Source organism: Psittacula echo, assembly GCF_963264785.1.
Source record: "Psittacula echo genome assembly, chromosome: 23".
NCBI classification, from domain to species: Eukaryota; Metazoa; Chordata; class Aves; order Psittaciformes; family Psittacidae; genus Psittacula; species Psittacula echo.
The window spans coordinates 2,897,376-2,923,194 of record NC_137748.1 but is presented as its reverse complement, the minus strand read 5'-3'; the positions used below and the strand labels follow the sequence as shown (position 1 = coordinate 2,923,194).

The following is a 25,819-nucleotide window of genomic DNA, read 5'->3' as shown; positions in this document are numbered from 1 at the left end:
AAATAGCTCATCCAAGGATTAATTACGTGTAACTTGGTGTTTGCTTATCAGCTGCAGCTTGAACACAGTTGGCTTGGCTCCCAAGGGATGTATGTGAGGTCAGAATCTGTGTAAGGAGGAAAACACATGGAATAGATAAGGGGCAAAAATTGGGATATGATGTGCGTGAGGAGTAAGGGAAGAGCAGTGGAGGAGAAAGGGGCTCCTCAGCCTCTCTGTTGCTCTGGGAAGGTAAAAGCCATGGATAGAATATAAAATATTTTTGTATTGGTTTCTAAGGAGTTTCTCTTCCAACTCAGAGCAGTGAATCCACTTCTCCTGCTGAAAACATGGGAGGAGCAGGAAGCAGATGAGCTCTGTCTGGAGACATCTCACCCGTCTGTTGAAGAGCCATGGTTGGACCCTGCAGGAATCATGGAGCCATTTAGGTTGGAAAAGACCTTTAACATCATCACATCCAAGCATTAACCTGGCTCCAGGGATGGGACAGCTGCCACCTCTCTGGACAACCTGTGCCAGTGTTCTACCACCCTCATTGTGAAGAATCTCTTCCTCGCATCCAACCTGAATCTCCCTCTTTTAGTTTCAAACCATCACCCCTCGCCCTGGTAGAAAAGTCTCTCCTCATCTTTCTTGTAAGTCCCTTTTAAGTATCGAAAGGCTGCAATAAGGTTTCCCTGGAGTCTTCTCCAGGCTGAACAATACCAACTCTCTCAGCCTTTCTTCACAGGTGAAGTGCTCCGGTCCCTCCACCATCCTTCACTGAACTCTCTCCACTGTGTCCACGTCTCTCTTTTACTGGGGACGCAGAACATGACACAGTCCTCTAGGCATGGCCTCACCAGTGCTAAGGAACTGGAAGAGTCATCTCCCTCCACCTACTGGCAACACGTTGTCAAAGCGCAGCCCAGCGTTACCTTCTCTGCAGCAAGGGCACGCTGCTGGTTCACAGTCAACCCAGCATCCACCAGGACCCCTAGACCAAGCTCCATCCTAGCTGGGTATCCCCCAGCACCTGAGGTTGTTCTGCCCCAGGATCAGGGCTGTGAACTTCATGTAAAAGGAGAAGGGCTCCTAAACACCAATATCTGCCCAAGCTGCCTCCTTAGGAGGGGGCTGGAGGTCACACAGCAGGGTCTGGGCCCCTTCCAGCCCTGCTGGTCCCAAAGTTGCCCCAGAAATGAAGAGACTAGAGGCTGCAGGGCGCACCCTGGTTCCTGCTGCCTGTGTGCTCAGGACATGATGCCAGCCCCGCTCTGCGATGAGGAAAGACTCCTACAAACAAAGGATGACAAGGGCTGCTGCTAGGGCTGTCCCCAGGGCCAGCACCTCTCCTGGAGAAGACAAGGGTGATGGCTCAAGTAGAGGGAGAACCCAGTGCCAGCTTCCAAAGAGTGGGCACAGCTCAGGCAGCTCTTTCCCACCCCTCCCAGTGATTTTGAGTGGAAAAAAAGGAGCACACTGAGAGTAAGAGATTCTCAGTGCTTTATTGTGACAGCTCGAGCCCAGGGGGCCACGCAGACAGGAGCACCAGTTCCTTGCTGAACAGGGACACCATGGGACCCCAGACCTCACCCATGGGAGAGGAGCCCTGGGCTCTGGGTCCACCCCAGGTTGGCCAGGTCATTGGGAGCTGCTGGAGAAGGTTTCATCCCCATTGGTCCCTGCTCTTCTCTCAGCAGCAGCTCTAGGTGGTCTAGGTCTGGGGTGGCATGGCCACACTGACACTGCTCTCTGCCTCCCCTGTGGCTGCAGTGCTCCCGTCTTCCTCCTCCTTTGTGTCTGGCAGCAGCTCCGATACACTGGAACCTTGTTGGAGCTGAGATCCCGAGGTTTGGTCCTCCTCTGGGCTGCAGCCCAGGTCTGCAGGCAGATGGAGAGAGGGAATGGTGAGGAGCTGGCACAATTCAGCCTCCACCCTCTGCTAAAGGAACACATGTGGCACCTGTGGGGACCAGCTCCGGATTCCAGAGACCTGATCACACACAGATCCCAGCCCTGCAAAGTTGGATGTGCCCATCCCAAGGCTGCATTAGAGATGGCCCCTCAGGGATGAGGATGGAGGGACTGAAGCTGGCCTGGAGCAGGGACACGGCTGGGTGTTTAGTGACACTGGGAGAGGGAAGCAGCCCAGTTGGGGATGGCAAAGCAGAGAGAATGGGTTGATGGGGTGCACTGGGGATAACACTTCAAGGGCCATCACCTTCCTCATCCTGAGTCTCCAATACTTTCCTCTCCAGGCTCTGGGACAGCAGGGTCAGCCTGTTGAGGGCCAGCAGGGCTTTGCCTGTTTTCTGGAGAGAAGAGCAAGAGCACTGAGCCCCAGCACCAGATCCATCCCCATCTCCACATCCTCACAAGCCCTCTAGGTACCTGCCACTTCCGATGGGTCAGGAACTGCTTGATCCTCTCCTTGGGCAGCGCCTTCGTGCTGCAGGGCTGGGGCTGCTGCAGCCAGGGATGCAGCAGGGCCCCCGCACTGGAGAGCCGGCGCCTGGGGGCACATGGGGCAGTCACAAGGAGACCTTCATCTGCTGGCATGGCCCCATGGAGCATCCCTTCCATTAACCACATTCAATGCTTTCCCTTGCCTATCCCCTTGGCACCCCAAAACCCAACCAGCTCCAGCTTAGCATTCCCCCAGGACCTACCGGGGGTCCTTCTGCAGCAGTTGGCTGATGAAGTCCTTGGCTAGCTGGGAGATCTCCGAGAAGGTCTCCTCCTCAAAGCCCCACTGGGCAGCTGTGATGTTGCTTAGTGTCTCCATGTCATTGTCCCCCTGGAAGGGGGACTCCCCACTCAGCCTGGAGACGTGGCACAAGGACATCAGTGACAGCCTAGCCCTCTCCATCCCAACCTGCTGTTCCCAAGAGGCCACTCACAGGATGTAGCAGATGACACCAACACTCCACATGTCTGTGGAGAAGCCCACGGGCTCAAAGGCGACCACTTCTGGAGCCATGAACTCAGGGGTGCCGTGTAACACTTTCACAGGGGTGTCTGGAGCTGCAGAGAAGATGCATGGGGCAGGTTTCCAACTGGGACCCCCCCAGGGCAGCCCAGCTACACACCAACACATGCCGGGTGGATGCCAAGTTCCAGAACCCATTGCAGGTCTTGGTGCTTTCCTAGAGCATCTCTAGGATGTGCTGGGCACCCACAGGCACAGGGGTCTTGGTGGTCTCCATATCAGAAGCAGGGCTGGGGACATGCAGGTTTCCCCAGAGCATCTTATGGTCACCAGGAAGCGCCCTGATCTGGTGCCATAGAGTTGCCTGTCCCAGAGGTGCAGGCAGGAGGCTGGCAAGCTCCTTGCTGATGTGCTCAGCCAGATCAGGCCTTGTGATGGTGACAGTCCCTGCCCTGGTTCCCCAGACCCCCCATTCTTCTCACCCAGCTTCCGCGCCAAGCCGAAGTCAATGATCTTGAGCCAGTGGCTGCTGGGGCTGACGCACACGATGTTCTCGGGTTTGAGGTCGAGGTGGACGACGGCCTGACCGTGCATGAACTGCAGCCCCTCCAGGATCTGCCGCAGGTACTGGGTGCCGCTGAGCTCTGTGTGCTCAAAGTCATCGTCCACTATGCGCTCGAAGAGCTCCCCACCTGCCACACTGGGGGAGGACAAGGACCTGCTGGGGGCCACCAGCCCCAAGGAGAAGCCCAGCTGCAGAGGATCTCGCTAGCCTTATCTCCAGGGGCTGCAGGTTCCCCATCCATCCATGGTGCAGAGACCTTTTCCCACCTTCATGCTCTCCCTGGCAAAGCCCAGCACTGTCCTCCCTAACCCCAAACTTAGCTTTGTGCCCCCCACTCACTACTCCATCACCATCACCAGCTCGGCGGGGCCCTGGAAGGCAGCAAGGCACTGCACAAGGCGCGGGTGATGCAGCAGGTTCATGAGCTCCACCTCGTCCCGAGCCGCCTGCTTCTCCTTCGCTGTCCGTGTCCGGAAATATTTCCCAGCCCGGATTTTGCCAGTGGCTTTTTCCTGCAGGCGGAACACCATCCCGAACTTCCCTCTGGGGCAGAGCAAGGAGGAGGCATGGAGGAGCCATCCCCACCAACCTGCATCCCAGCCAGGGCTGCACATGGACAGCCATGGAGCATCCCCGAGTGGTGGGGATGTTGGACTTCCACTTACTCTCCCAGCTTCTCCAGCTGCGTGTACACATCCGAAACCTGCTCTTGGCTGTTGATGACCACATCACAGTATTCAAACGTCTCCTCACCTCCTGGGAGGGATGGAGCAGAGTGGTTCATGTATGGGTCTCTCATGCTTTGGGGACCAGCTGCCTGCACTCGTCCTCAGTGCTTCTTTCTGTACCTCCAACTCCCTCCAGGTTCCACCACCCTCCCCATGGCAAGTGATGGGACAGTGGGGGGACATGGGGACAGGAGCTGCTACCATGAGAGCTCCTGGAGCAGCCCGGATCATGGTTTGGAGGGAAAAGGTGCTTTTAGGATCAAAAATTCAAGAAAAATGGGGCCATTAAACAGGATGGCATGAAGACTGGTGCTGACTGGGGGCATCACACCAGCGCTGGGGTCCCCATGCAAAGACTGAGCCTCCCCCAGGACAGACCAAGCACTCAGCCGTACCTTCTGCCTGGGACATGGTGGCACCACCAGCTTCTGCCTCAGTGCTGGTGCAGTCAGGACGGGTGCTGGATGTGGCCCTGAGGCTCCCGGCAGCCCTGTGCTGGGGTTGGGGTGCTGAGGCGATGCACACGTTTTCGCTCCGGCTGTGGGGACACCTTCTCCCTGCCATGAGAGACCTCCAGCATCTACCCACCCCTGCCTGCATTCCCCAGCTTACACACCTCTGATGGCAGATACAGACACACACTTTCAGTCCATAAGAGCTGATGTCCTGATGGACCCAAAGAGACCCAGCAAGGGGCCAAACACGCTAAAGCAGAGTCCCTTCTTAGGGACAACCTCTTTGCAGCATTGCCTTAGCTCAAGGACAAGGTTTTTCTCATGCCCAGTCTTGCATCAGCCAGGAAATTCCCAGGAAGTCTCATTCCTAGGGCAAAGGACCTGTATCCTTATATATGTCACCTCCCCACTCTGTCTACGCTAAGGTTAGGAGAGCAGGATGATGACACTCAAAGGTGCAATGTAGCAGCACCCAACCCCACAGCACTGACCTGTCACCGTCCAGTCCTATCCTGTCCCAAGCCACCAGCGGGTCCCTGATCCTTCTGGTCACCACAGAGCCACCACGGAGCTGGAGGGGGAATGAAGGGGTGATGCTGGGGGTCAAGGACCCTTGGGCCTATGCATATGGGGATACACTGGGGTGGCTCTCTCTGGGTACAGCCAGGAATATCCCTCCTGCTTCAGTGCTGGAACAGCCCCGGCTCTCCCCTCCCTTTCCTTCCCAGTGAGTTTCCGGACTTGAGGGATAAACAACCAGCATCAGCATCACTGAGTCCTCCCACAAACCATGCCCAGCACCACAGTCCCAAACCCCCCTGACACCCCATTTGGCAGCATGGAGGGTCATAGGTCTGCAGTAGGGGGGCTTGGGCAGGGAAACCCCAAAGGGAAGCTGCAGAGACCTGACATACCTCATTACACAGCAGAGAGCCCAGCCCTGCACTGCCCTCAGGGCATGGATCCAGACTCACAGCCTCTCTAAAGCCACACGGAGCCCCGACCCAGCACACCTCCACCTCCTCTCCCACCCATGGGTGGGCTCCTGCAGAGCACCCTCAACTGCTGCCCATTCCCAGCCCCACCTGCAGCCAATATCCCATCAGAGCCACCCCTCTCCTCACACACCGGCTTCTGGCTTCCCTGGCTGAGCTCAGCCCCAGGCTCGGGGTGTAGGGATGAAGGTGAATGGGGTGTGGCAAAACTCTTCCGGGCCTCTGAGCCCAGTGGTTTGGAGAAAAAATGGGGTTTTCCAGCCTTTATTGCCTGGAAGGAGGGCAGCGCAGCCGTTCGGTACTACCATGCCTCAGTTCCCCTGCTTTAAAATGGGAATAACACCATGATTTCCTCCTGGAGCTGGCCCCAGGCTTGTGGATGGGGCAGCAGCACCGGGGGGGGCACACACACCACCCTCCCCAGCGACCCCCATGTCACAGCACCCCCCTGAGCAGAGGGGATGTCACCCTGGTGTTACCTGCGGTCTGAAGCCAGATCTCACGGGGACCTGGGGCGCTGCCAGCCCCGGCAGATGTGGCAGCGCCGCCACTTCCACGCTCAGCACAAAGTCCACCGCTGCCGGCAGGGAGTCAAGGACAAGCGTCCCCAGCCGTGGCAGGGCCACCGTGACCTCACCGCTCACCCGTCACCGTGACCTTGCCACCCGCAAGGATGAGGATGCCATGTCCAGGGTGTCCCCACCAGCACCCTGGGGGTGAGGGATGCAGCGGATGCTCCGCGCTTGGTGATGCTGTCAGCGCGCTTGGTTTGACCCCGCTGCGATATCGACTGCGTGGCTGGGCCTGCAGGGACAGGAGTACAACATGGTGATGGCCTGGCTGGGGACAGCAGTGGGCTGGTGATGGAGCTCAGCTGCCTGCATCCTGCCTGCGTGGTGAGGGGTGATGGAGACAACTGGCCACGGCTCCTGACCCTACTCCGGACCCCTCTCCACGGCAGGATAAGGCCATGCGGGTGGCACTAGGCTGCTCCCAGCACAAGGAGAGGCAGGATATGGCCCAGGCATGCGAGGGATCCCAGCAGCCACTTGATGTCAGTGTTGGCCTGATGCTCGTCCTGGAGGTGGGCAGCAAAAACGAGTAGGAAAAGGCCAGGAGGGGGGAAAAGAGCAGTTTCCCAGAGTTAACATCACCAGTGGAAAAGACGAAGGATGTTAAGGAGCGAGGGGAAATGGGCTGGTCCAGGGATGGATAAGCAGATCCATCCATCCATCCTGCTATATTTTCCAGCCTTCAAAATGAATCTCATTACTGACAGTTCTTCCTTTAACAGCCACTGACCCCTGGCCCTTTCTCATACCTTTGCTTTCAGGTTTGAGAAGGTGGCTCCTCCAGAACGTCCACTCACCATGGGCATCCTCTTCTTGTGCCTTATACAATCAATTAATTCATAAAATGCATTAATTGATCATTAGCACTCTCACCCAGGCACCCATGGCTTGGGTCATCAAGTTTTCCCCATCTGCCCAGAGGAGCTCCTGGCAAAGCTGGGATGGGTTTTCCAGGTGACCCCCCCAATTCCAAACCTGCTCATTTTCCCCATGGAGTGCACCCTGGGACCCCCCCCCAACACTCCCAGCCACCCGTGTAGCCCCCCTTGCCTTTGGGCTGAGTCAAGGTCCCCTTTGTGCGGGGAACTAGGCAGATTTAGCTATCTTTGGTTTTTCGTAGCACCTACAATAAACGGTGTCACCACAGGGTTCAGGTGGTGGACCTTGACACTGTGTGACAGAGTGGCTTGTGGGGATGGGGTCACCTGGCTGAGTCTGGGATCTGTCTGTGATCCCAGTGTGCCTGAGGGATGGGTTGATGATCCTGGGGGTTCACAGCCCCTGCTCCCCATCACCCGGGAGGAAGACACAGTCCCTATTCCATATCACCTGTGGGGGTGTCCTGGGGGATGGGTGCTGGGAGCATGATGGTGGGGTGCTGGGCTGCCAAGTGCTGGGAGCTGGAGATCTGGGTGCTGTGAACTGAATGGTCAGACTGTGAGAAGTGAGTGGGAAAGCCAAGCTGGTGCTGGGGGATGTTCCACATCAGCTTCGGCTTCAAGAGAGAAAGAGAGCAAAGCAAACAGCATGGAGCAACAGCGGGGTGCCAGGCTGGGCTTTGGGGTGCCCTGGGGACAGCACAGGGATGTGAGGGCACCCAAGGGCTCCCAACAACTGTGTTTAAGCAGGGCAGGCAGCACCAGTGCCATGAGAGGCTCTGCTGGGAGCAGGGCTGGGGTGGGGAGGGGTCTCTGCAGAGCTCAGTCCCCAGCATTGAGCTCCCCTTGCTCCACCCCTGCCCCAGCCACTGGAGGCTTTGCTCAAGCTCAGGCTGGTCCCAACGAGCAGCTCCTGCCCCATCCACGGCAGTGTTATCCTGGGGCTATGGTGTGATAAACCCCCATTCCACTGCAAATCCAGACCCAAAACTGCTCTGGAAGGAGAAAGCCCCCTCATCACTGGTTTAAATTCAGCCCCCTGCAAATCCTGCCCAGAGGCTTGGGGCAAAGACAGCTGGGTCTGCTGTCCTGCAGAGGCCAATTTTGCATGATTGGGGTTGGCCAAATATCCAGTGTCCTCCCAAAATACTTCTGAGAAGTGTGGAAAGGGTCAGAGCACTCAAGTTTTTGCATAGCACGAAGGGCAGGAGGACCCATGGATGGCAGACAGGGTGATGGCTGTGCCCAAACCTGGCTGGCTGTGCTCAGCTGGACACCCAGGGGGGTGGAGGAGGCTGGAAAAGACCCAAATCCATGAGCAAAGGAATCAGTCTGGAGCTATAAACCACAAAAGCCTCTGACATCAACAGCTCAGGGATCAGCCTGTCACTGTGCCTCATATCTACAGCAGGGTCATCCTGGGATGGGCAGGGGGCAGGATGTGGATCTGTCCCCTTCCTCCCCAACCACATCCCAAGATTTGGACCATTTAACACCTCCTCATCCCCTTTTACATTCAGGAACAGCCAGACCATTTCCAAAACCAACCCTACGGCAGGAAACATTCAGCATAATTAACCTCCATTGATTAAGATCATAAAGAAAAGGGGGGGGAAGAGTTTTGATTTTGGGGTTTAAAGGCCAGGAAAAAACCTCTTTGTCCGATTCCCTGCCTTGTTCTTCTCAAATCACACTGGGACACAGCCCGGGCCCTGCCTGCCCCACACTGCCCTCCAAGAAAGGAAAATCCAAGACACCTGCCTCCATATAGAAAACCTTTTTTATTTTTTTAGCCTTTATGCAAAATTCAGTGCTTACTTTTGCCTTTTACGTGTCCTGATCCCCCAAATACAAATTATTCCCTCATGTACTTGCAGCTTGAGCACCTCCACGGCGCAGCCATTGAGGCTGCCTGCAAGGAGCGTTACCAGCACCAGAGGGAAGAATGGAGCCTTTGGGAAACATCCGTGTTGAACACTCGGAAAAGCTAATCAGCTGCGCTCTTGGGTCACTCCTTTCCTTGAGACCCAAGATGGAGCCAAGGCTCAACCTGGAAGGAGGCGGCAGCAGAGCTGGAAATGGGCAGAGACACAAATTGGGGGTTCTCACCAGGTTTCACCCCCGAGTTCGCCAAGCTCTCACCGTGCCAGGGGCCATGCTCCTCACAGGGATCCGTGCCTGCCAATTGCCATCCGGGAACGGTTCTGGAGGAGGAGAAAGGCATTAAAGAGTTAAGCGCCAGATGGCTGAAGCACAAGGCCGGGTTTAGAGCTGGGCAGCCCCCTGAAAACCGGGACCTCCACTTTGAAGCCGGGACACGTCCCTTTTGGAGCTGGGATTCCCCCAGCTTCGAGCCGGGCACCCCACTGGAACCGCCCCATTCCTCCCGCCTCAGCCAGGCTTCTCCCCGCTGTGCCACCGGCAGGCCGGGCAGCACCAGAGCCGGGTTTCTCTATCTCCTCCCGGTTCCGGCGGGCCCTGACCGCCCAACCGAGGGCTCAAGAGAGCCCGGGAAGGGCCTGCGGGAGGCGTAAGCCCGTCCCGCCGCAGCCGAGGCCCCGGTACCGTGTCCCTGAGCCCGGGGGCGATCGGCAGCCCGGGGCGGGGCCCAGGATCGGCCCCCGGCGGCCATCGGGCGGCCCTGTCCCGCTTATCGCCATGGCAACGCGCCGCGCACAGCTGTGTCCTCCCCGTGTCCCTGGGTATCATGGGAGAACGAGTCTACGCCCCAACAGGCTCCGCCGCCCCTCTGCGGCACTGGACTACAAAATCCATAATCCCGGCCGGCCGCGGAGCGCCCCTCCTCTTCCTCTACAACGCTCGTTTCCATTGGCTCCTCCGAGTCGTTGAGTCGCGGCACGGCGGTATCTGATTGGTAGAAAGGTTGCATCGCCGAGGCGTCGGCTATGGCGGCCGAGCGGGCGGTGGGGAAGCGGCGGCCGCCATTTTGTGTGTGTGTGGGCAGGCTCCGGGCCTTGCTGCTGCCGCCGGGGAGTGGGTGAAGCGGCGCGGTGGTGCAGGGGAGCGGCGGGGGACTCCTCCGAGCCGGGAGCGTGGGGCAGCCCGGGCGGGCTCCCTTTGCTGGGAGCGGAGCGCGGGTCTCCCCGCTGGCCCTGAGGTGGACGGTGGCGCCGTGCCCGCCACAGGCCGCTCCCCCTGTCAGGGCTCCGGGGACGGGGAGAGCCCATCCCTTACGAGGAGCGCCTCGTCTGGAGCTGGGGGAAGGGGCTCGGACCGGAGTCTCAGTGCGTGGTGGGGCGGGGGAAGGCCCAGGCAGGCTCTCCCTGCAGCGGGCTCCGGCGGTTCTCACATCGTGGCTCCGCTCGGCAGCGCTGCCTTGGCTCCAGCCCCGCCGGTAACGCTGGGGGGAGGGCACTGAGCGTGGAGGTCCTAGCAAAACCGTCGTTAAAACGTTATCTAAGCGTTGCTGGACAGCAGCACCCGACTTCCCTGCGGGGCTGGGCTCTAACTGACCCCTGGTGTGAGCAAACAGCGCAGTTTGATGTTGGAAGTGGGATTTGGCTTAGGAATTGTGATTGCTGGAAAGAGGAAAGCCTCACGTTCCACTGTGCCACCTCACAACAGAGCTCTAATACACCATGGGGGGGGGGGGGGGATCTCTCGAGTTTAATCCTTTGTGTCATGCGTTTTAGCCAAAGCACAACCAGATTCCCAGAGGGGCTCCTGGAGGGAGCTCTCCCTGCCGGGATGCAGTGAATCACAGTTAACATGGCCTCCCCTTGCTGCCGCTACCGAAGCAGCAGCTCCTGCTGCAGCGCTTGGGGGGATTTAAACACAGAAGCGGTTGCCTGTTGCCGGGGCCGAAGAGGTAACTTTGCGAGCTGGTTATAAACCAGAGCAAACCTTGGCTCCGGGTTATAAAGGCCACTCCTCTGGGCTGTGGAAACAACCGGGTGGGTTTTCCCTGTGCAAAGTCACAAAAAGGCTGGTTTTCTCCAAACTTCCCCAACCCCCCGACCAAACACAGCCACCCCTCAGTATTGGCTAGTGCGGGAGCTGCCCGTCCCCTCCAGGCGCAGCTCCCTTGGGGATAACCTGGGTTGAGTCCCCGGTTGTGGCATCAGCAGAGTTTCCTTCAGTGAGGGGCTCAGCCATAGCTCCTTCTCTCTGCAAAAGGCAGATGATGTCGGCTCATCCCCTGGCATTAAGGGGATGTGATTTAGATGAAAAGCAGTAAGATTTTGGAGGCTTTCTGGCATAAGTGCAGATTGTGCTGTCAAATGGGGACTCCTCTACTTAAAAACCGGATGATTTTACATCTCTGCACTTGGTGGGTTGGTTTTATTTGAAGAAGGTGCTTTGTTGTTGTGACTCTTTAGATCATTTTTGACTTCCACATTGCTTTATGAGGTCTTGAGCCCCAAAACCTCATCTCTCTGTGAACTGCTGTGTTTCCAAAGCAGGGGGGTTAGTGTGGTGTGTGTCTTTGCAGGCGCATGACAGCTGAAGATCTAATTTCAAGCTGATTTTGCCAAACCAGTGGGGGTTACTCTCAGTTCAGGCCACGTGCCTTGCACCTCCCTGAATTATTAGAGGGGGGTTTGGAGGGTGGGAACTGGAGGGGCTGATCCTAACACTGGGGTTTGGTGTGTTTCAGATAGACTGACAGCCGCCAGGTTTTCAGTGCTGGTCTCACCAGCAAGCGCTGTGAAACCTCTTCCACTGCAGATCCTCCTCTTCTAACAAAATCCTACTTCTCTTGTGACACAAGAGACTCGCCAGGACATCCTGAGAGCTGTGTGAATATATCCTTGGAACAGAAAGCTAAGGAATGAAGTGCAGTTAGTGCAGGTGAAGTCTCAGGCAGGACAGCAGGGTTACTGGCAGCACCATATTCCTGCTTTATAAAACCTGGCTCATCAAACAGGTTTAACGGACCTGGGGACTAACTGCCATACTGGCAACTTGCTCCTTGAAACCTTTTCAGACTTGGAGGGACAGCAGCATTGAGGGGCAGGATTCTGGTTTCACTTCACACCAGCATTGTGACATGAAGCTGTTAAGTTGAACTGGTTCCTCTTTTGGTTTATTTCCTCGCAGCAAGCAGCATCTTCAAGGAACTGATGTGTCCTTGCATCACTTTGCCCCTGTGCCATGGAGGAATGGCCATAACCACAGGTGGGATGGTTTTTCTTTTGAGTTCATGCCATAATCCCAGGACAGAAATGCTATCCTTTCCTCCAGGAAACCCTTGGGAGGGGATGAACTTTGAAAGCCCCTTAGGCAAGAGGGTCACTCCATGCCCCATGTTTCTGAGGCTGATTGCCCCAAAGCTGCCTCAGCAGTGAGCCTCTTCCTGCCACTCAGCCCCCAAGTCAAGCTCCAGCAGGCATTTTCCTGCTTCCAGGGGCCCGTTTGGAGGGTGCTGCCGTGCCAGCGGCACTCCTGAGCTCACCAGAGGAGCCAGAGTAAAGGCCAGTTGGCTCAAACAAGCCAGGAAAGACCAAAGTGGTGGCAGGAATGTGCTTCAAAGGCTTGGCAGGCACGGCTGCCTTGCCCTTCAGCGAGGTACTTGCCCTGGACTAGTTAAGGCAGCGCTGCCTGCGTGTCAGGAGGGACTCATTGCTGCCCGTGCTCCCATATCACAGCGGAGTGGCACCCTGCTCTCTGGCGAGCTTCGGGATTTGATTTGTTCCTCTGAACCGGTGGAGCTCATATCCTCCAGCACAGCTCTCAGCCCAGCTCCAGGGCCTGTGGGCAGGCTCTGGAGCAGGAGCTCACCCCTCAGCCTGCGAGGTGGAGCACAGACGAGCTCCTTGGCCGTTACTGATCCACGCAGAGGTTTCAAAGGTCCCTGGATGCCATCAGCATCTGCCAGGAGGTTTGGGCACAGGAGCTGGAAGGTTCCTTTGCAACGAGACATGTTCTGAAACACCTCTGGACGTAGGGATCTGGGTAACCTGGTTTGGATGAAGACTCAGTTTCATTAAAACTGCACGGAATAAAGCAGAAGTTGGTAGAGTCAAAGCAGGGGGAGAACTGATCACTGTGGTACTTCTAGAGCTTCTATGTCCCATGTGTTCAACATTTGCAGATAACTCTAAAGATTTATTCCTAAGAGTTTAATGTAACCAGGTTGGGGTTACATTTACACGAAGGGTGGACCCTGTGGCTGTGTGCAGTGTGGCAACACTATCATGTCTGGTTTGGGTTGAAAGGGAGCTTAAAGCTCATCCAGTTCCAACCCCCTGCCACAGGCTGGGGGACACCTTCCACTAGCCCAGGTTGCTCAAGGCTCATCCAGCCTCACCGTGTAACAACTTGATTACATGGGTAACACCGTGTAATGCTTGATTTCACTAATAATACTTCCTTGCATTAAGTTTTTCACATTATCCAGGTGCCAAGAGCTGCGTTTGATGGTGTGACACATAGCACCCACCGACAGTGCCATCTGTCATGCGCCTGCAGTTCTCCTGCCCCAGAAGCAAATCACAGGCAGCGGATCCAGAGTAGGAATCACTCCTTGGTGGGGAAGGAATTTTGGGAGAGAAGCACCCGGGATGAGCGGGAGGACTCGGGTCTGGTGCTGCTCTTCCTCGGTGCTGAGATCCCCATTAACTGCCTGTGAGCCGGGCTCGGTGCTGACAGCCGCTCCGGGCTCTGCTGGATGATGTCATGGCACAGGGGAAGGCAGTGTGGGCGCTACTGGCTCCTGAGCAAGTCACCCTCCAGTAGTTTCCCTTCTCCCTCCCCATGGATGCTCCAGAGCACAGAGGGTTGTGCCAAGCTGTTGTTAAATCTGGCCTGATCCATAAAACCAAAGCCCTTTGGTGCAGCCGCTTTAACCCCCAGTGCTTCAACCCCCCCCGGCACTAGGGACACCTTTTTCTCCCCTTCCAATCTTAACCCCTCCAGTTTTGTATAAAAGGCCCTTTTTCCCCTGCTGTAGCCTGGGGGTGGTATAGAACCCCCCTGCTCCCCAGGTACCAGTTTCAGTAACCCATACTCCCCATTTCAATCCCAATGGCCTTGGCTTACACCACAGCCCAAAGCAGAGCAGGCTCAGACCATTACTTTACCTGTTTTCTCCCCAAAACCCTTTCCAGACCATGCAGCTGCCTGGAGCTTCTTCAGCTTTTTCCTCTCCTGCCCCTCTCGGGCACAGCCACAGGGAAGGAAAAGGTTGAGCATCACATTCGCCTTCCCCGCTCCCTCCTCGTCAGCCATTCCAGAGGCCACGCATTGACTCCCAAAACTTTTCCCTGGGCTGCTCCAGAACTTCCCCCTCACTTGGAGCTGAAAGTACATTTTGGGGCAGTTTTTGCCCAGCTCTCACTGACCTGACCCAGGTTTTTACCACCTCGAGAGGAAGAGTTCACTTTGAGCAAGCCTTGAGGCAAACGTGCACTTGGGCTCACAGGGAGGTGGACACAGGTCTGTGACACACACCCCTTCAGGGCTGTTCTCCTTTCTCCAGGTGCTTTTCTTTCTTTCAGTTTCTCAAACAAGATCAGAACCAAAGGGTGACCACCAAAAAAGAGCTGAGCAGGCCATTCCACCTTCCTTTAACCCAACACCCAACAGAATAGCATGAAAATCATTCCAAGTGTATTCCCTACCAGAATGCCACCAAACATTCCCCAGAAATCACACCAAACCCGTTACAGTTACAAGTAATTAAATTTATTAGACCTATATTTTTATAGTCAGTTTGGGCCAATTTACAGCTTTCCTGGAGAGGGTTTGTTTGTGTTTGTTTTTTTTTTTCCCCCCACTTTTTGGTTTAGACACAAAAAAAAAAAAATAAATCATAAACCCGAAACCACCAATACATCAACACCCGCACCCCCCCCCCCCCCGGCGCTCGGGGCCGAGCCTGGTCACTCCCCCGGCTTGCAGGGGCCCTTCTCAGCACGGGGCGCGTCCTGCTCCCGCTGCAGCCGCAGGTTCTCGGTTCTCAATCTGTCCACCTCCAGCTCCAGCTGCCGCACCCGCGCCGCCTCCGCCGCCTCCCCCCCGTGTTTTTTGCTCTCCATCCTTAGCCGGTTGTTCTCCTCTTCCATACGGGAAAGGCATTTCTCCAGCTCCAGGTATTCCTTCACCAGCTCCTGCTTGCTCATGTTCTGCAGGCTCTCCACATGGTACCGCTCGTACGTCTCCGAGAAGTCCCTCTGCAGAAACTCGCTGCCGTCACCCCCCATCCCGTCGCTTCCCCCGTCCTCGTCCGCCGCCTCCTCCAGGAAATCCTCCTCGCTCGTGTCGTCCGACTTGGCGGCCGCCCGCCGCGGGTACAGCCCCGTTTTCAGATCGGGCTCCTCCTGGTCGTGGTCCTCCATCAGGAACTGCGTTGTGTTGTAGGGAGCCACCGGCTGCCCCTTCGCGAACATCTCAGCGCGCAGCCGGGAGGCGCGGAGGCTCTGCCGCTCGTCGAACTGCTGCTTCTCCTCCCAGCTCAACTTCGAGTACGGCTTCCAGCGACGCTTCTTCTTCGACGGCCGCCGACGGTGTTTCTTCTTCACCGGCCACTCCTCAGCTCGGCCCACCGCCGCCCGGTACCGCGAGCCCAGGCCGGGACGCGCCGCTCCACCCGCCGCCGGCGGCGGCGGCCCCTCCGCGCCTCCCGCTGCCGCCTCCTCCGCCCCGGGGGGCGGCAGCCGCTCGGCCTCACCATCCTCCGCGCCGCCGTGCTGTGGCTCCGGCCGCAACTCGGGCTCGGAGCTGGGCTCCGATTCGCCCTGGGGTTGCGGCTCGGGCTCGGCGGGCACAGGCTCGGCGGGCACCGTGTTAGCCATTGCGCGCCGCTCCGTCGCGGACGGGCGCTACTCGAGCCGCATGGGTCTGCCCCCCCCCCCCACCCCCGCTCAGGCCGCCTGGGCCATGGCACGGGGCAGAGCCCCCAAGGATCGCCGCCGCCGGAGGCGGTCACCGGTCACGGAGGAGTTAACGGCGCTGGGCCCGCCCTCCCGCGCGCATGGCACGCGCCACCGCGCCCCCCCTCCCCGCCAGCCCCAAGCACCGCTCTGCCGCTACCGCGCGCCGCCACCGCCGCCAGCTCCCGACTGGGCCCCCCGCCCGCGGCCCCGCCTTAAATAGCCGTACGCGCCCCGCGCAGGCGCATTGCTTGTCCCGCCTCCGCTGCACGCCGGAGCCCCGCCCCCGACGCGCGCCCGCCTCACCCACTAAGGCTCCCCGCCACGAGGGCGGTGCCACCCACAGCCAATCAGAAGGGGAGGAGGGCGGGCACAACGGCGGGGCCACTCCCCCAAGGCCGCTGCAGGAGAGGGGTCGCGATTGGCCAGGCTGGATGTCTCTCGAGAGCGGCTCCGCCAATCCGAGCAGGGGGAGGGCAGGGCCGGGTCGTACCACGCTCGGGAGGGGCGCCCCCTGCGCGGGTCCAAGCGCGCCCTGCGACCTTCAGGGCCGTGCCGAGGGCAGCGCCCCCCTACCACGCGGCGAGCCCGTGCGGCGGCCCGAAAGGAGTCCCCGCTCCGCGGAGGGGGCGCGGGGCTGTAACTGCGGGAGGGACCGGGGAGGTCCTGCGGCGGGGGGGGGGGGGGGGAGGAGGCCGCAGGGGTGCGGGGGACTGGGGGAAGCGGAGGGATCCTGGAGCCGCGCGGTGGGAGATGTAAACAAATGGCAAGGAAAGAAGTCCCTCCTTAAAGGCACCGCGTCCCTGTTTTGTTTAGGGGTGGTGCAGAGCTGCGTTCCCTTATCTGGGCCCGACCGCGGGGGGAGCGGCGGGGGCCGGGTCCTGGTTCTGTCACCCTCTCACGGTGACGCTGTGCCCCCAACACGGCCCCTGGGGCCACACGGCCAGGGTGGGGTGTTGGGGATCCGTGGCTGGGGAAGGGGACCCAGGGCTGGAGGGACACTGGGGGAAAAGAGGGTTCCCCGAGATGGAGACCTGCGGCCGCGGTGGGCAATACACGGGGGTCCGCAGCCAAGGAGTGGGGGGCACCGCAAGGAGAGGGATCTGTGCCCGGCCCGCCACATCGGCTGGGACCCTCCGGCAGTGGCACAAGGCTCGCGGGCAGCCGCGACCGGGACCACCGGTGGCACCGCCGGCACGAGGGGAATACCGCAGGTCCCCAACAGCCCCCATACACCGCGGGCAGAAGCTGCCGTCTGCCCGTCCGGGGCTAGGAGAGGGGGAGTCCCCGGGGGTGCAGTGTCCGGGACGGGGGCTGGCGCCGGTACCGGAGACGTCGGCCCTGAAGGAGAGGCCAGGACCAGGCAGAGAGGGGCCAGGCAGCTGCTCTGTGGCCCTGCCGAGGGCCCGGTGGCAGCCATCTCTCCCCACAGCAGGGCAGCAGGCACCTGGGCTGGACTGAACAAGCAGCTTTAATTGAGGCAGGTTCAGATGTCCAAGCACTTCATGGAGCCAGTCTCTGGGGATGGGGTCAGGGGCCATCCCCTGATGCCCACCCAGCACCGGGGCTAAGATCCAGTAGGCAGCCGGACCGTCTGTGTGCAGCAATGATGAGATCCTGGGGGATCCCACCTGGGGCACGGGATGATGCCACATCCCAATCCCTGTGGATGCCAGTGCCGGTGGTGCTGGTGAGGCCCTGAGCGTGACAGTTGCAATTGGTGGAGCACGGTGGCTGCTGCCCCTCGGGGCCAGGGTCCCGGCCTGCAGGAGGGCCTGGGCTGTGCCAGGCGATGCCCTCATCTGTTGTGTGGTGCTTCCCTGGCTCAGCAAAGCAGGATGAGGAGGGAGGGTGCTGGCACCCCGGCAGGGCTGTCCTGCGCCCCACTCGGGGCCAGTGATGGCAGTGAGGATACAATGGTCACCTCTTCCTGCCCTGCCAGCGGTGCAGCAGCCACTGGGTGACGAAGGGCCAGGTGATGAGGAAGAGTAGGGTGTGTGGGGAAACGGTCAGGGGCCATGGGGATGGTGCCTGGCGAGGAGACAGAGAGAGGCGGGGTGGAGAAGGGGGCAAAGGTGTCACTGGTGTCACCAAACATCCCCCAGTCCTCTGCCAAAAGGCAGGTGTTGCAGGCCTCCGGCACTGCCCGGCCCTCCTTGTCACATCCATTACCCTGTGCACATCTGGCACCAACATCACTGGCCCCAGTGCCCAGGCACTGGGAACACGTCCCCAGGGATGTCACCTGCTCCCCAGCTGATGGACCCTTCCCTGACCTGTCCCCATCATCGCATCCCCCACCTCCAACTCACCTGCAAAGCAAGCAGCTGGCTGGGCTCCGTCCCAGCTGCATCCTCCTGCAAGACAAGCAATGGTTTGGGGGGGCAGGTGAAGCTGGGAACCCCCTTCCAGCCCCAACATGCCCATGAGAGGGGGAACAGGCCAAAGCCAGCCCATTCTGGGCTCCTATGAGGGACCTGATGGTGTAGCCGGGCTGGGACCCCAGGAACAATGGAAGTGATGGGGGCAGTGGTTCCTTGCCTGTACCTCGGGGCAGATCAGAGCAGCACCAGCCTCTGCCCCACTGGGTTGTGTCACTGAAGCCCGAGGTCTCTCCACTCTTGGGGCACCCGGGGCTGCCTGTTCAGGGATGGGCACCCATTTTGGCCCCACCACCCAGTGTTGGTGTGCAGCAGCTCCCCGGGTGTCACGGCACACACCTGAGAGGAGGTGAGTGTCTCCAGCTCCCTCAGACGCTCCAACACTCGCTGCATGTCGTCCTGCAGGGCTTGCACTGTGCTGGCCACACAGGCATCCAGCTCCACCAGCAGCCTCGGGCTGAGCTCAGGGGTGCTCTCAGTGTCCTGCTTCCCCCCAGCCAGCCAGAGACCTGTGGGGTACAGAGATGGGTGCTGCTCAGCGGCGGTGGGGCAGGGATAGTGTGTGCAGGCTGAGCACCCCTAGGACCCCCAGGCACATGATGTGTGCTCTCACCCAACATGAGCAACGGATCATAGAATTACAGATTGGTTTGGGTTGAAGGGACCTTAAGATGACCCAGTTCCAACCCCCTGCCATGGGCACGGACACCTCACACTAGACCATGTTGACCACGGCCCTGTCCAACCTGGCCTTGGACATTCCCAGGATCGTGTCAGGCTGCCTGCATGCTGCCAGGCAGACAGAGCAGGGAGCTCCCAGCCCAGCCCTGCTGCCCACATCCCCATCCACCAGTCAGCCCCAGGCCTATCCCCAGGCCACCATGTCCCCCTCAGCGTGGTGGTGGCAGCAGCGGGTGACCTCCAGCCCAGTGGTGCATGTGGGTCACGCTTCACCCAGTGAAGGCAGGATGCCAAATGCTGCATTGCTGCACTGCTGCCTCCCAGTGAGGCCCCAAACCAGCCTGGCTGCACTCTGGAAAACACCCGATAACCCATGCTATGAGCAGGACACCGGCAGGGACTTGTGCCAGCCCCACACAAACACCAGCACCCCAGAGACAGCCCAGCCTGACTCTGTCTCGGTACAAGTGAACTCCCATGGTCAAGCAGCTCAGGAGGGTCTGCACAAACATTAATGGGGGTGAGATAATGGTGAAAGGGGTGGGCTGTGTGCAGGTGATGCTTCAACACCACCTCTGCTGTCCCCTGGGTGAGGGTGGCAATGCCACCCTGGAGCAAAGACTCCAAGGTGTGTCTGGGGAGAGCTGCAGTGCTTGGCAGAAGGCTCCTTCTCCCCTCTCAAACAGCAGAAGAGCGTGGGGCCTGGTTGTCCCCAGACATAAGCAGCAGCAGCAAGTGGCGTTTGGTGAGTGGTACCAAAGGAGCAGGGTGTCCCCAGGACCAGTGCTTCCAGGAACACAGCCCAACGTCACCCAGTCCCATCACAGAAAAGTTGGTGGGCGCTCACCAGGGACCACAGGCAGGAGCTGGGCACAGGCAGGCAGGGCTCTGTGCAATCTGAACGCTGCTGGGGAGGAGCCGGCAGAGCATCCTCCAAAACAGCAGCACAGGGGGTGTGTCCTACAGGGATAACGACAACGAACTGCTTGGAGACCAACGGATGAAGAGAGCGGATGCTCAGGACTTCTTGCAGCTACAGAGCAACCCACCTCTGGGTGCTGGAGCCAAGGTCTGTGCCCTGTTGGGGGTCACAGCCTCATTTCTCTGCTACACCCCAAACAGCCCCTGAGGTCTGGCCCTGCTGGCCGGGAGGTGGCGAGGTAGCAGTGAAGGAGCCAAGGGCTGCACCCACCTCTCTCGGAGCCAGGAGCTGCAAGCCCAGTGCTGCTGCTCCCCTCTAGTCTTCTGCCTTCACCCTGCTCCCCTTGCCCAGCGCTGGGAGGGGTCAGGGGCTCAGGCCCGGCCTGGCCACCATTCAGGCAGAGCCCCAGAGCCTGCCCAGCCTGCACAGGGGAGAGAAGGGCCCTGAGCCTCCCGCTCCCCTCCCTGGGGGCTACGGGGCACAGAAACTGATGCCAGGGCAGTGGTGCTACCTCCCCCATTCCCCATAGCAGCAGTTCTGGTGGTGGAGGGTGTGTGTGTGGGGTGTGAGTGAAGCCAGATCTCACTGGCAACACCAGTCAGTGCCTCGTTTGGGAGATGACAGAGCTCTACAGCAGCAGAGCAAAGTGAGGCACCTGGGCTTCAGGTGGCACAAGCGCTGCAGGGAGAAGCCAGGCAGCTGGGTGGCTCCCTCCCTCCTGCCCACCGAATCCACTTAGCGTCTTCCCAGCACCTCGAGTGCTGAATGCTGCTGGTGTTAGCTAAGCTGCCTGGTAGCAGGGAGCAGAGAGCAAGTGGCAGGGGTGCAAGCAAGGTGCAAGGTGCCCACACCAGCCCCGCTTGTGGTTACTGGCCTCAGTCAGCCCTAGCAGTCCACCAGTGCCACACTGGAGCCTCACTGCAGGAACAAGGGTTGCTGTGAGAGGTGCTGGGGCACACCGACAGCCCCTCAGCCTCCCCTCAGTGACAAGGTTTCAAGAGAGATACAAAGCACAGAGGGAGCAGTCATGTGGCCCCATGGGTTTTGGGAGTCTCACAAGGCTCGCAGGATGGAGGTGCCAAGCAGTGGCACGGCAGTGGGCAGAGGTGGGGGAGCAGACAACAGAGATCTGCCCGTGGAGTACAGGTAGGGCAGGACAGGGCAGGGAGCAGGGGTTGCGCTGGACTCCAGCGCTTCCCCGCTCTCCATTACCTGCTCAGGCTCCATCTGCTCCACGGTATCGCAGTACACATCCCCTTCGGAGTCACTGGTCGCCTGGGTGCCCTCCAGTGCTGCGGTGGCAGGAGCCAGCGCCCCTCCTGGAAAGGAAGCACACAGCTCAGCCGAGGGCACAGCGGTGGTTCGGCCGTGTCCAAAGGGCAGCTGAAGCTCAGTACAGCTGCAAGGCAACAGGTCCACAAGCAGGCAAGAGGGCAGCATCTGCATGCACAAGGCAAGGCAGGAGGAGAATGACACTGAGGCACAGAGGAGGAAGGAACTGGCTCTGTTACTACCACCCAGATCGTGGCCATGACTCCAAGGACCCAATTCTCCCTCCTCCTGCCCACGGCATCACAGAGCCCTGCTTGTGGCATGCACATCCCAACACAGTGTCACTTTAGGGTGGGTTCCTCTGCCCACATGTGGCTCCTGCCTTGGGAGAGGGCTGCCAAAACCCGGCACAGTGTTGAGCTCATCCAGCGGGATTCAGGGCCCTGTCTGCTCTGGCAGGGAGCAGGTACCACTCCCACATCCCCTCTGCAAACCTGGACCTTCGAGGGCAACATTTTCCCAGTCCACGGGTAAAACACCCTTGCCTTGTCACTGGAGCTTAGCAGAATCAGGCCCCTCTACACAGGTAAGAGCAACACAGAGTCAAACCAACATGCCCAGGGTTACCCCGGCAACAAGAACAGCACCAAGAGCAGGACCCATGAACACCTCCAGCTCGATGTGACTCGGGCAATGCCTGAAACACCAGCGGGGTTGGACCAGAGGAGCCTGAAGCCAAGACCCCTGTGGGCAGACGGAGGCCAGTGATTCCACCATGGGTCTCTGCTGGGTGCTGGCCACCCCAGGGAGACCAACCTGGCACATGCTGCTTGTTCTGCTGCTCCCTGGGCAAGGCATCTTCGTGGTGTTCTGGGGCCAGGCTGCTTGCTGGGTCATTCTGGCTGGGTTCTGCAGAGGGGAAGAGCAGAGGGGAGTTAAAGACTTCTGGGTGACCCTTGAGCACAGGCTGTGACCTTGCCAGCATGGCTGGGGGACACACGGATGAGGGGACACCCTCCAGGACAGGAGCCCCCGGGGACATGCAGCAGCTGGCAGAGACAGAGAGAGATTGGCTCTGTTTGCCAGCGGCCCAGGAGTCAAAGTGAGCTCCAACAGTCACCAGGGTCTACCCCATCTCACCCCGCTGCGGTCCCCTGAGTCCCCACAGCAGCAGGCAGAGGGATCAGCACTGACCAACAGCTGGGTGAACACCAACAGGTGGCCACTGTCCTTGTCCCCTGCAGGGCACACAGCACACGCACGGTAACAGAGTTTAACACAAGAAGCTTTGGCTGGGAGAGACTTGCATACCAGCACATGTCACCATCAAGGGTTTCCAGCAGGCAGCAGCACTCCAGCTTGTGCCTAGGGCAGCTCCCTGCCTGGGATCCAGCCCTCCTATTCCCACCTTAAGCCCAGCCCCATTTCCAGCACCCAGGACTTTGCTCCCTGCTCCAGGCCAGGCAGGTATGTGGTAATGCTGCTCTGCCTGCACATCTCCACTATTCTCAACCTGCCATATCCGTCACATCAGACCTGTGCCCGTGGGACTCCCCTAAGAGCCCAGCCCAGGCCAGGAGCCCCTCAGGGAACACGGGCAGCTCCCACTCAGCACAGGATTTAGCACCAGGGCTGCTCTGCTCAGAGACTGTCGCTGTTCCCAAATTCCTCCTCAGTGTGCACTGGGACCCACAGGCATGGGTGAGTGCAGGCATGGTCCCATCACCTCACACATCACTGCCAGGACAAGCCTGGCTCCAGCACCAGCCCCCTGTGCCCACAGGGCTGACAGAACAGCACTGGGCCCATGTGTGATAGGCCTCATCGCTGGTTCCCAGCTGCTTCAGTCCTGGCCTATGTATAACAAGACACTGGTGAACGCTCCGCAGACTGGAGAGCCAGTAGGACCCTGAACCACTCATAATTTGGCTTCCAAGTGCCACTTCATGGGTTGTTGACTCTGTAACTAAACAAAACCAAACCTGTTCAGACTCCCACCACACAGCACCTCTGTCTCTCGAAAGTTCTGCAGCTGTTGAGGTCCCCTGCTCTGCTCTCATCTGCTGCAGCATCCAAAATCCCCTTTCTCCTCTAGATTATCGGTAAGAAAAGCTGCATTTGTACAAAGTCATAAGGTGAGTTTGAGAACCTTTAACACCAATCACTCAACAGCTTAAGAAGTTCAGTGGTTTAAACCACCATTACAGGCTCCTCCGGCTCATTGGCTCCACAGACGCTACCAGGTTTAGGTTTAAGCAATAGTGTCATTTATAAGTGACACTGGGAGAGGATGACACTCCCAAGTGGGTAACAACCAGGAGTTCAGACCCAGGTTTTAGATTCCAGAGAAAAAAATAAGACTGTTTGCCTTTTAAAAGGATTCAGCATCAAAATAGAGAACAAAAGCACGTGGGTACCACAGGAAGGAGCAGCCACCCTGAGGCCAAGCCTTATAGCATCCCTGTCGGATGCATGGGGCGGCAGTAGCTGTCAGACACAAGAGAGATGCCTGGGGACAGGCAAGGAGTGAGTGTAGTTGTCAGCACTCTTCCAACATTGGCAAAGCACTGATAGTTTACACACCAACTGCAAATATACCCTGAAAGCTCATCTGCTGCTGAGCTCATCTACTGGAGATGTGGCACAGCCAAACCTCAAGGCATGTGACCAACAGGTTCACTCCATGGTAGCCAGCACCTTTCTGAACCACCACATCCAGCCCTTTGCTTCCTTGGGTGCTTCTCACAAGTCAGAAACACTGGGGACTGCCCTGCTCCAGGGGTTGGACAGGTCCCCAGACACCTCCCAGCATGAGGCAGCAGCCACAGGCATGGAAAGAGCTGGGAAGGACTCTTCTGTAGGACAAGGCAGTCCCAGCAATCCTGTTTCTCAACCCCAGTTTCTCCACATCCCCTCTGCTGCTAAAACCGGGTGGCCTATTTAAGTGTTTACATCAGATGACCAGACTCTCTGTACACAGCCCACCCTGCCCGGAGGTGGGCCAGGGCCAAGAGAAAGCACAGCCTCCCTGCTGCAACGCTCCGTGGGAGCTGGTCCCCTGCACTGCTGCGTACATGGACTGTACAATGCCAAGGGGCATTTGGAAGCCAGATCTTAAGTTGTCACCTCAAAGTTTTGTGGAGAGAAAGCCCAGACTGAAGAGACCGTGTCATTTGAAAAGCCACTTGCTTGGTGGTGACCAAATAAGCACCTCAGCAGCAGTTGAGCCACAGGAGGGGAGTCAGTGGGACGTGGTGCATCCATCCTGTGTCCCCCTCAAGGAGCAGGATGAGCAGAGCCCAGAGGTGGTGGCCATACTGGTGCAGAAGTAAGCAGTGAACAGCAGGAGCGATGTGCCAGGAGAGAAGAGCATGGCACGGAGGTGAGGGATGTGCTGGGGTCAAGCGGGGCACAGCGGCTCCCACTCACCCCCTTTCCTCTTGAAGAAGGCCTCGGGGGGCCGGGGCATGTCATGGATCACCTCATAGAGCGGCTCGAAGTACCTGAACATCTCCTCTGTTGTCTCATCCATGGGCACCGTGTCAATGACCTGGGGAGAGACAGACGCAGCTTGGGACGGGCACCCCTGAGCACCCAACCACAGCCACTATATCCCCCTCCCTGGTACCTTCTGGGCCACCTTCTTCATCTCAGCCACGTAAGCCTCCATCGCCTCCTCCTTGGACATCCTCCCCAGGCTGTTCCAGGCATCCCTGCGGGGCAACAGCAGCCGTGAGGTAGGCAGGAGCGGGCAGAACCGGGTCCGAACCGGGCCACGCCCTAGTGCCGGAGGCCTTACCACTTGTACCGGCCGATGGGGTCCCAGAAGCCGGGCCTGGGGCCCTCGCAGCGCCCCGCCGTGGCCTGCTTGTAGTAGCTGTAGAAACGCAGCATCTCCTCGTAGGAGGGTCGGTACGAGCCTGCGACACGACACGGCCTCAGCGGAGCCGGGAGTGAGCTCCGGGGGTTGGGGCTGCTGCAGCCGCCGCTCCCCGGTCCCAGCCCCGTTACCGGCCCCTACTCACCGCTCCGGGGGAGCCCCTGGATCACCTGAACGGCGGCGAGGAACTGCGCGCGGCAGCCAGCCTCGTCCATGGCGCCGGCACCGGCAGCGGTACCGGCCCCGGTGCGTGTCCCTTCTCCGTGAGGGGAGAGCGCGGGAGCCAATCAGCGCCTGCCTTCCATCGGCCCCCCTCCGCGTTGCTACCAATCAGCGCGCCGCTTCCGAAACGGGCCGCGCTGCCCCTTTCCTAACCCTTCGGGCCCGGTGCATAGAAGCCGGTGCGCGCGCGCCCCCTGCTGGATAGGTAGCGGGCGTGCCGCTGACCGGGGGGAGAGGGCCGGGTCCGCCGCGGCGCCCTCTGGCGGGCTTTGTGCGGAGCTGCAGCGCAGCGGGAGGTGCACTGGGACCGGAACACTGAATGAGTGCACCGGGATAGTGAATGCACCGGGATAGTGAGTGCACCGGGATAGTGAGTGCACCGGGATAGTGAGTGCACTGGGACAGCGACTGCACCGGGACAGTGAGTGCGCCAGAGTAGGGCACCAGGTCAGCTCATCGGAATACTGAGCCTGGGCAAAGGAACAGTATACCAGGACAGTGGGTGCACCAGGACTGGGACAGT

At 59.2% G+C, this 25,819-nt stretch overlaps 3 protein-coding genes and 1 long non-coding RNA gene across 4 annotated transcripts; all 4 read right to left on the bottom strand.

Moving 5' to 3' along the window:
• Positions 1–1,598: 1,598 nt before the first annotated feature.
• LOC308229573 (myosin light chain kinase, smooth muscle-like) lies at positions 1,599–5,277 on the bottom strand. The gene is made up of 10 exons (XM_080633633.1): positions 5,151–5,277; positions 4,600–4,761; positions 4,142–4,232; positions 3,816–4,019; positions 3,394–3,611; positions 2,883–3,006; positions 2,652–2,804; positions 2,374–2,494; positions 2,204–2,294; positions 1,599–1,863 (listed from the first exon to the last, which is right to left on the bottom strand). Exons 2-10 carry the CDS (start codon positions 4,613–4,615, stop codon positions 1,697–1,699), a joined length of 1,185 nt encoding a protein of 394 aa, XP_080489759.1. The 5' UTR covers positions 4,616–4,761; positions 5,151–5,277; the 3' UTR covers positions 1,599–1,696.
• Positions 5,278–6,620: 1,343 nt separating this feature from the next.
• Positions 6,621–9,763, bottom strand: LOC308229363. Its single transcript, XR_013958378.1, has 3 exons — positions 9,670–9,763; positions 9,247–9,308; positions 6,621–6,732 (listed from the first exon to the last, which is right to left on the bottom strand). It is a non-coding gene; the product is annotated as an uncharacterized lncRNA (long non-coding RNA).
• A 4,966-nt stretch (positions 9,764–14,729) lies between these two features.
• Positions 14,730–15,939, bottom strand: HEXIM1 (HEXIM P-TEFb complex subunit 1). The gene has a single exon (XM_080633319.1). It carries the CDS (start codon positions 15,858–15,860, stop codon positions 14,949–14,951), a length of 912 nt encoding a protein of 303 aa, XP_080489445.1. The 5' UTR covers positions 15,861–15,939; the 3' UTR covers positions 14,730–14,948.
• Positions 15,940–17,105: 1,166 nt separating this feature from the next.
• ACBD4 (acyl-CoA binding domain containing 4) lies at positions 17,106–25,331 on the bottom strand. The gene is made up of 10 exons (XM_080633571.1): positions 25,220–25,331; positions 24,994–25,114; positions 24,823–24,907; positions 24,624–24,744; positions 22,011–22,103; positions 21,135–21,241; positions 20,193–20,343; positions 18,659–18,828; positions 18,251–18,295; positions 17,106–17,969 (listed from the first exon to the last, which is right to left on the bottom strand). The coding sequence occupies exons 1-10, from the start codon at positions 25,287–25,289 to the stop codon at positions 17,859–17,861; spliced, it is 1,074 nt and encodes a 357-aa protein (XP_080489697.1). The 5' UTR covers positions 25,290–25,331; the 3' UTR covers positions 17,106–17,858.
• Between the last annotated feature and the right edge of the window lie 488 nt (positions 25,332–25,819).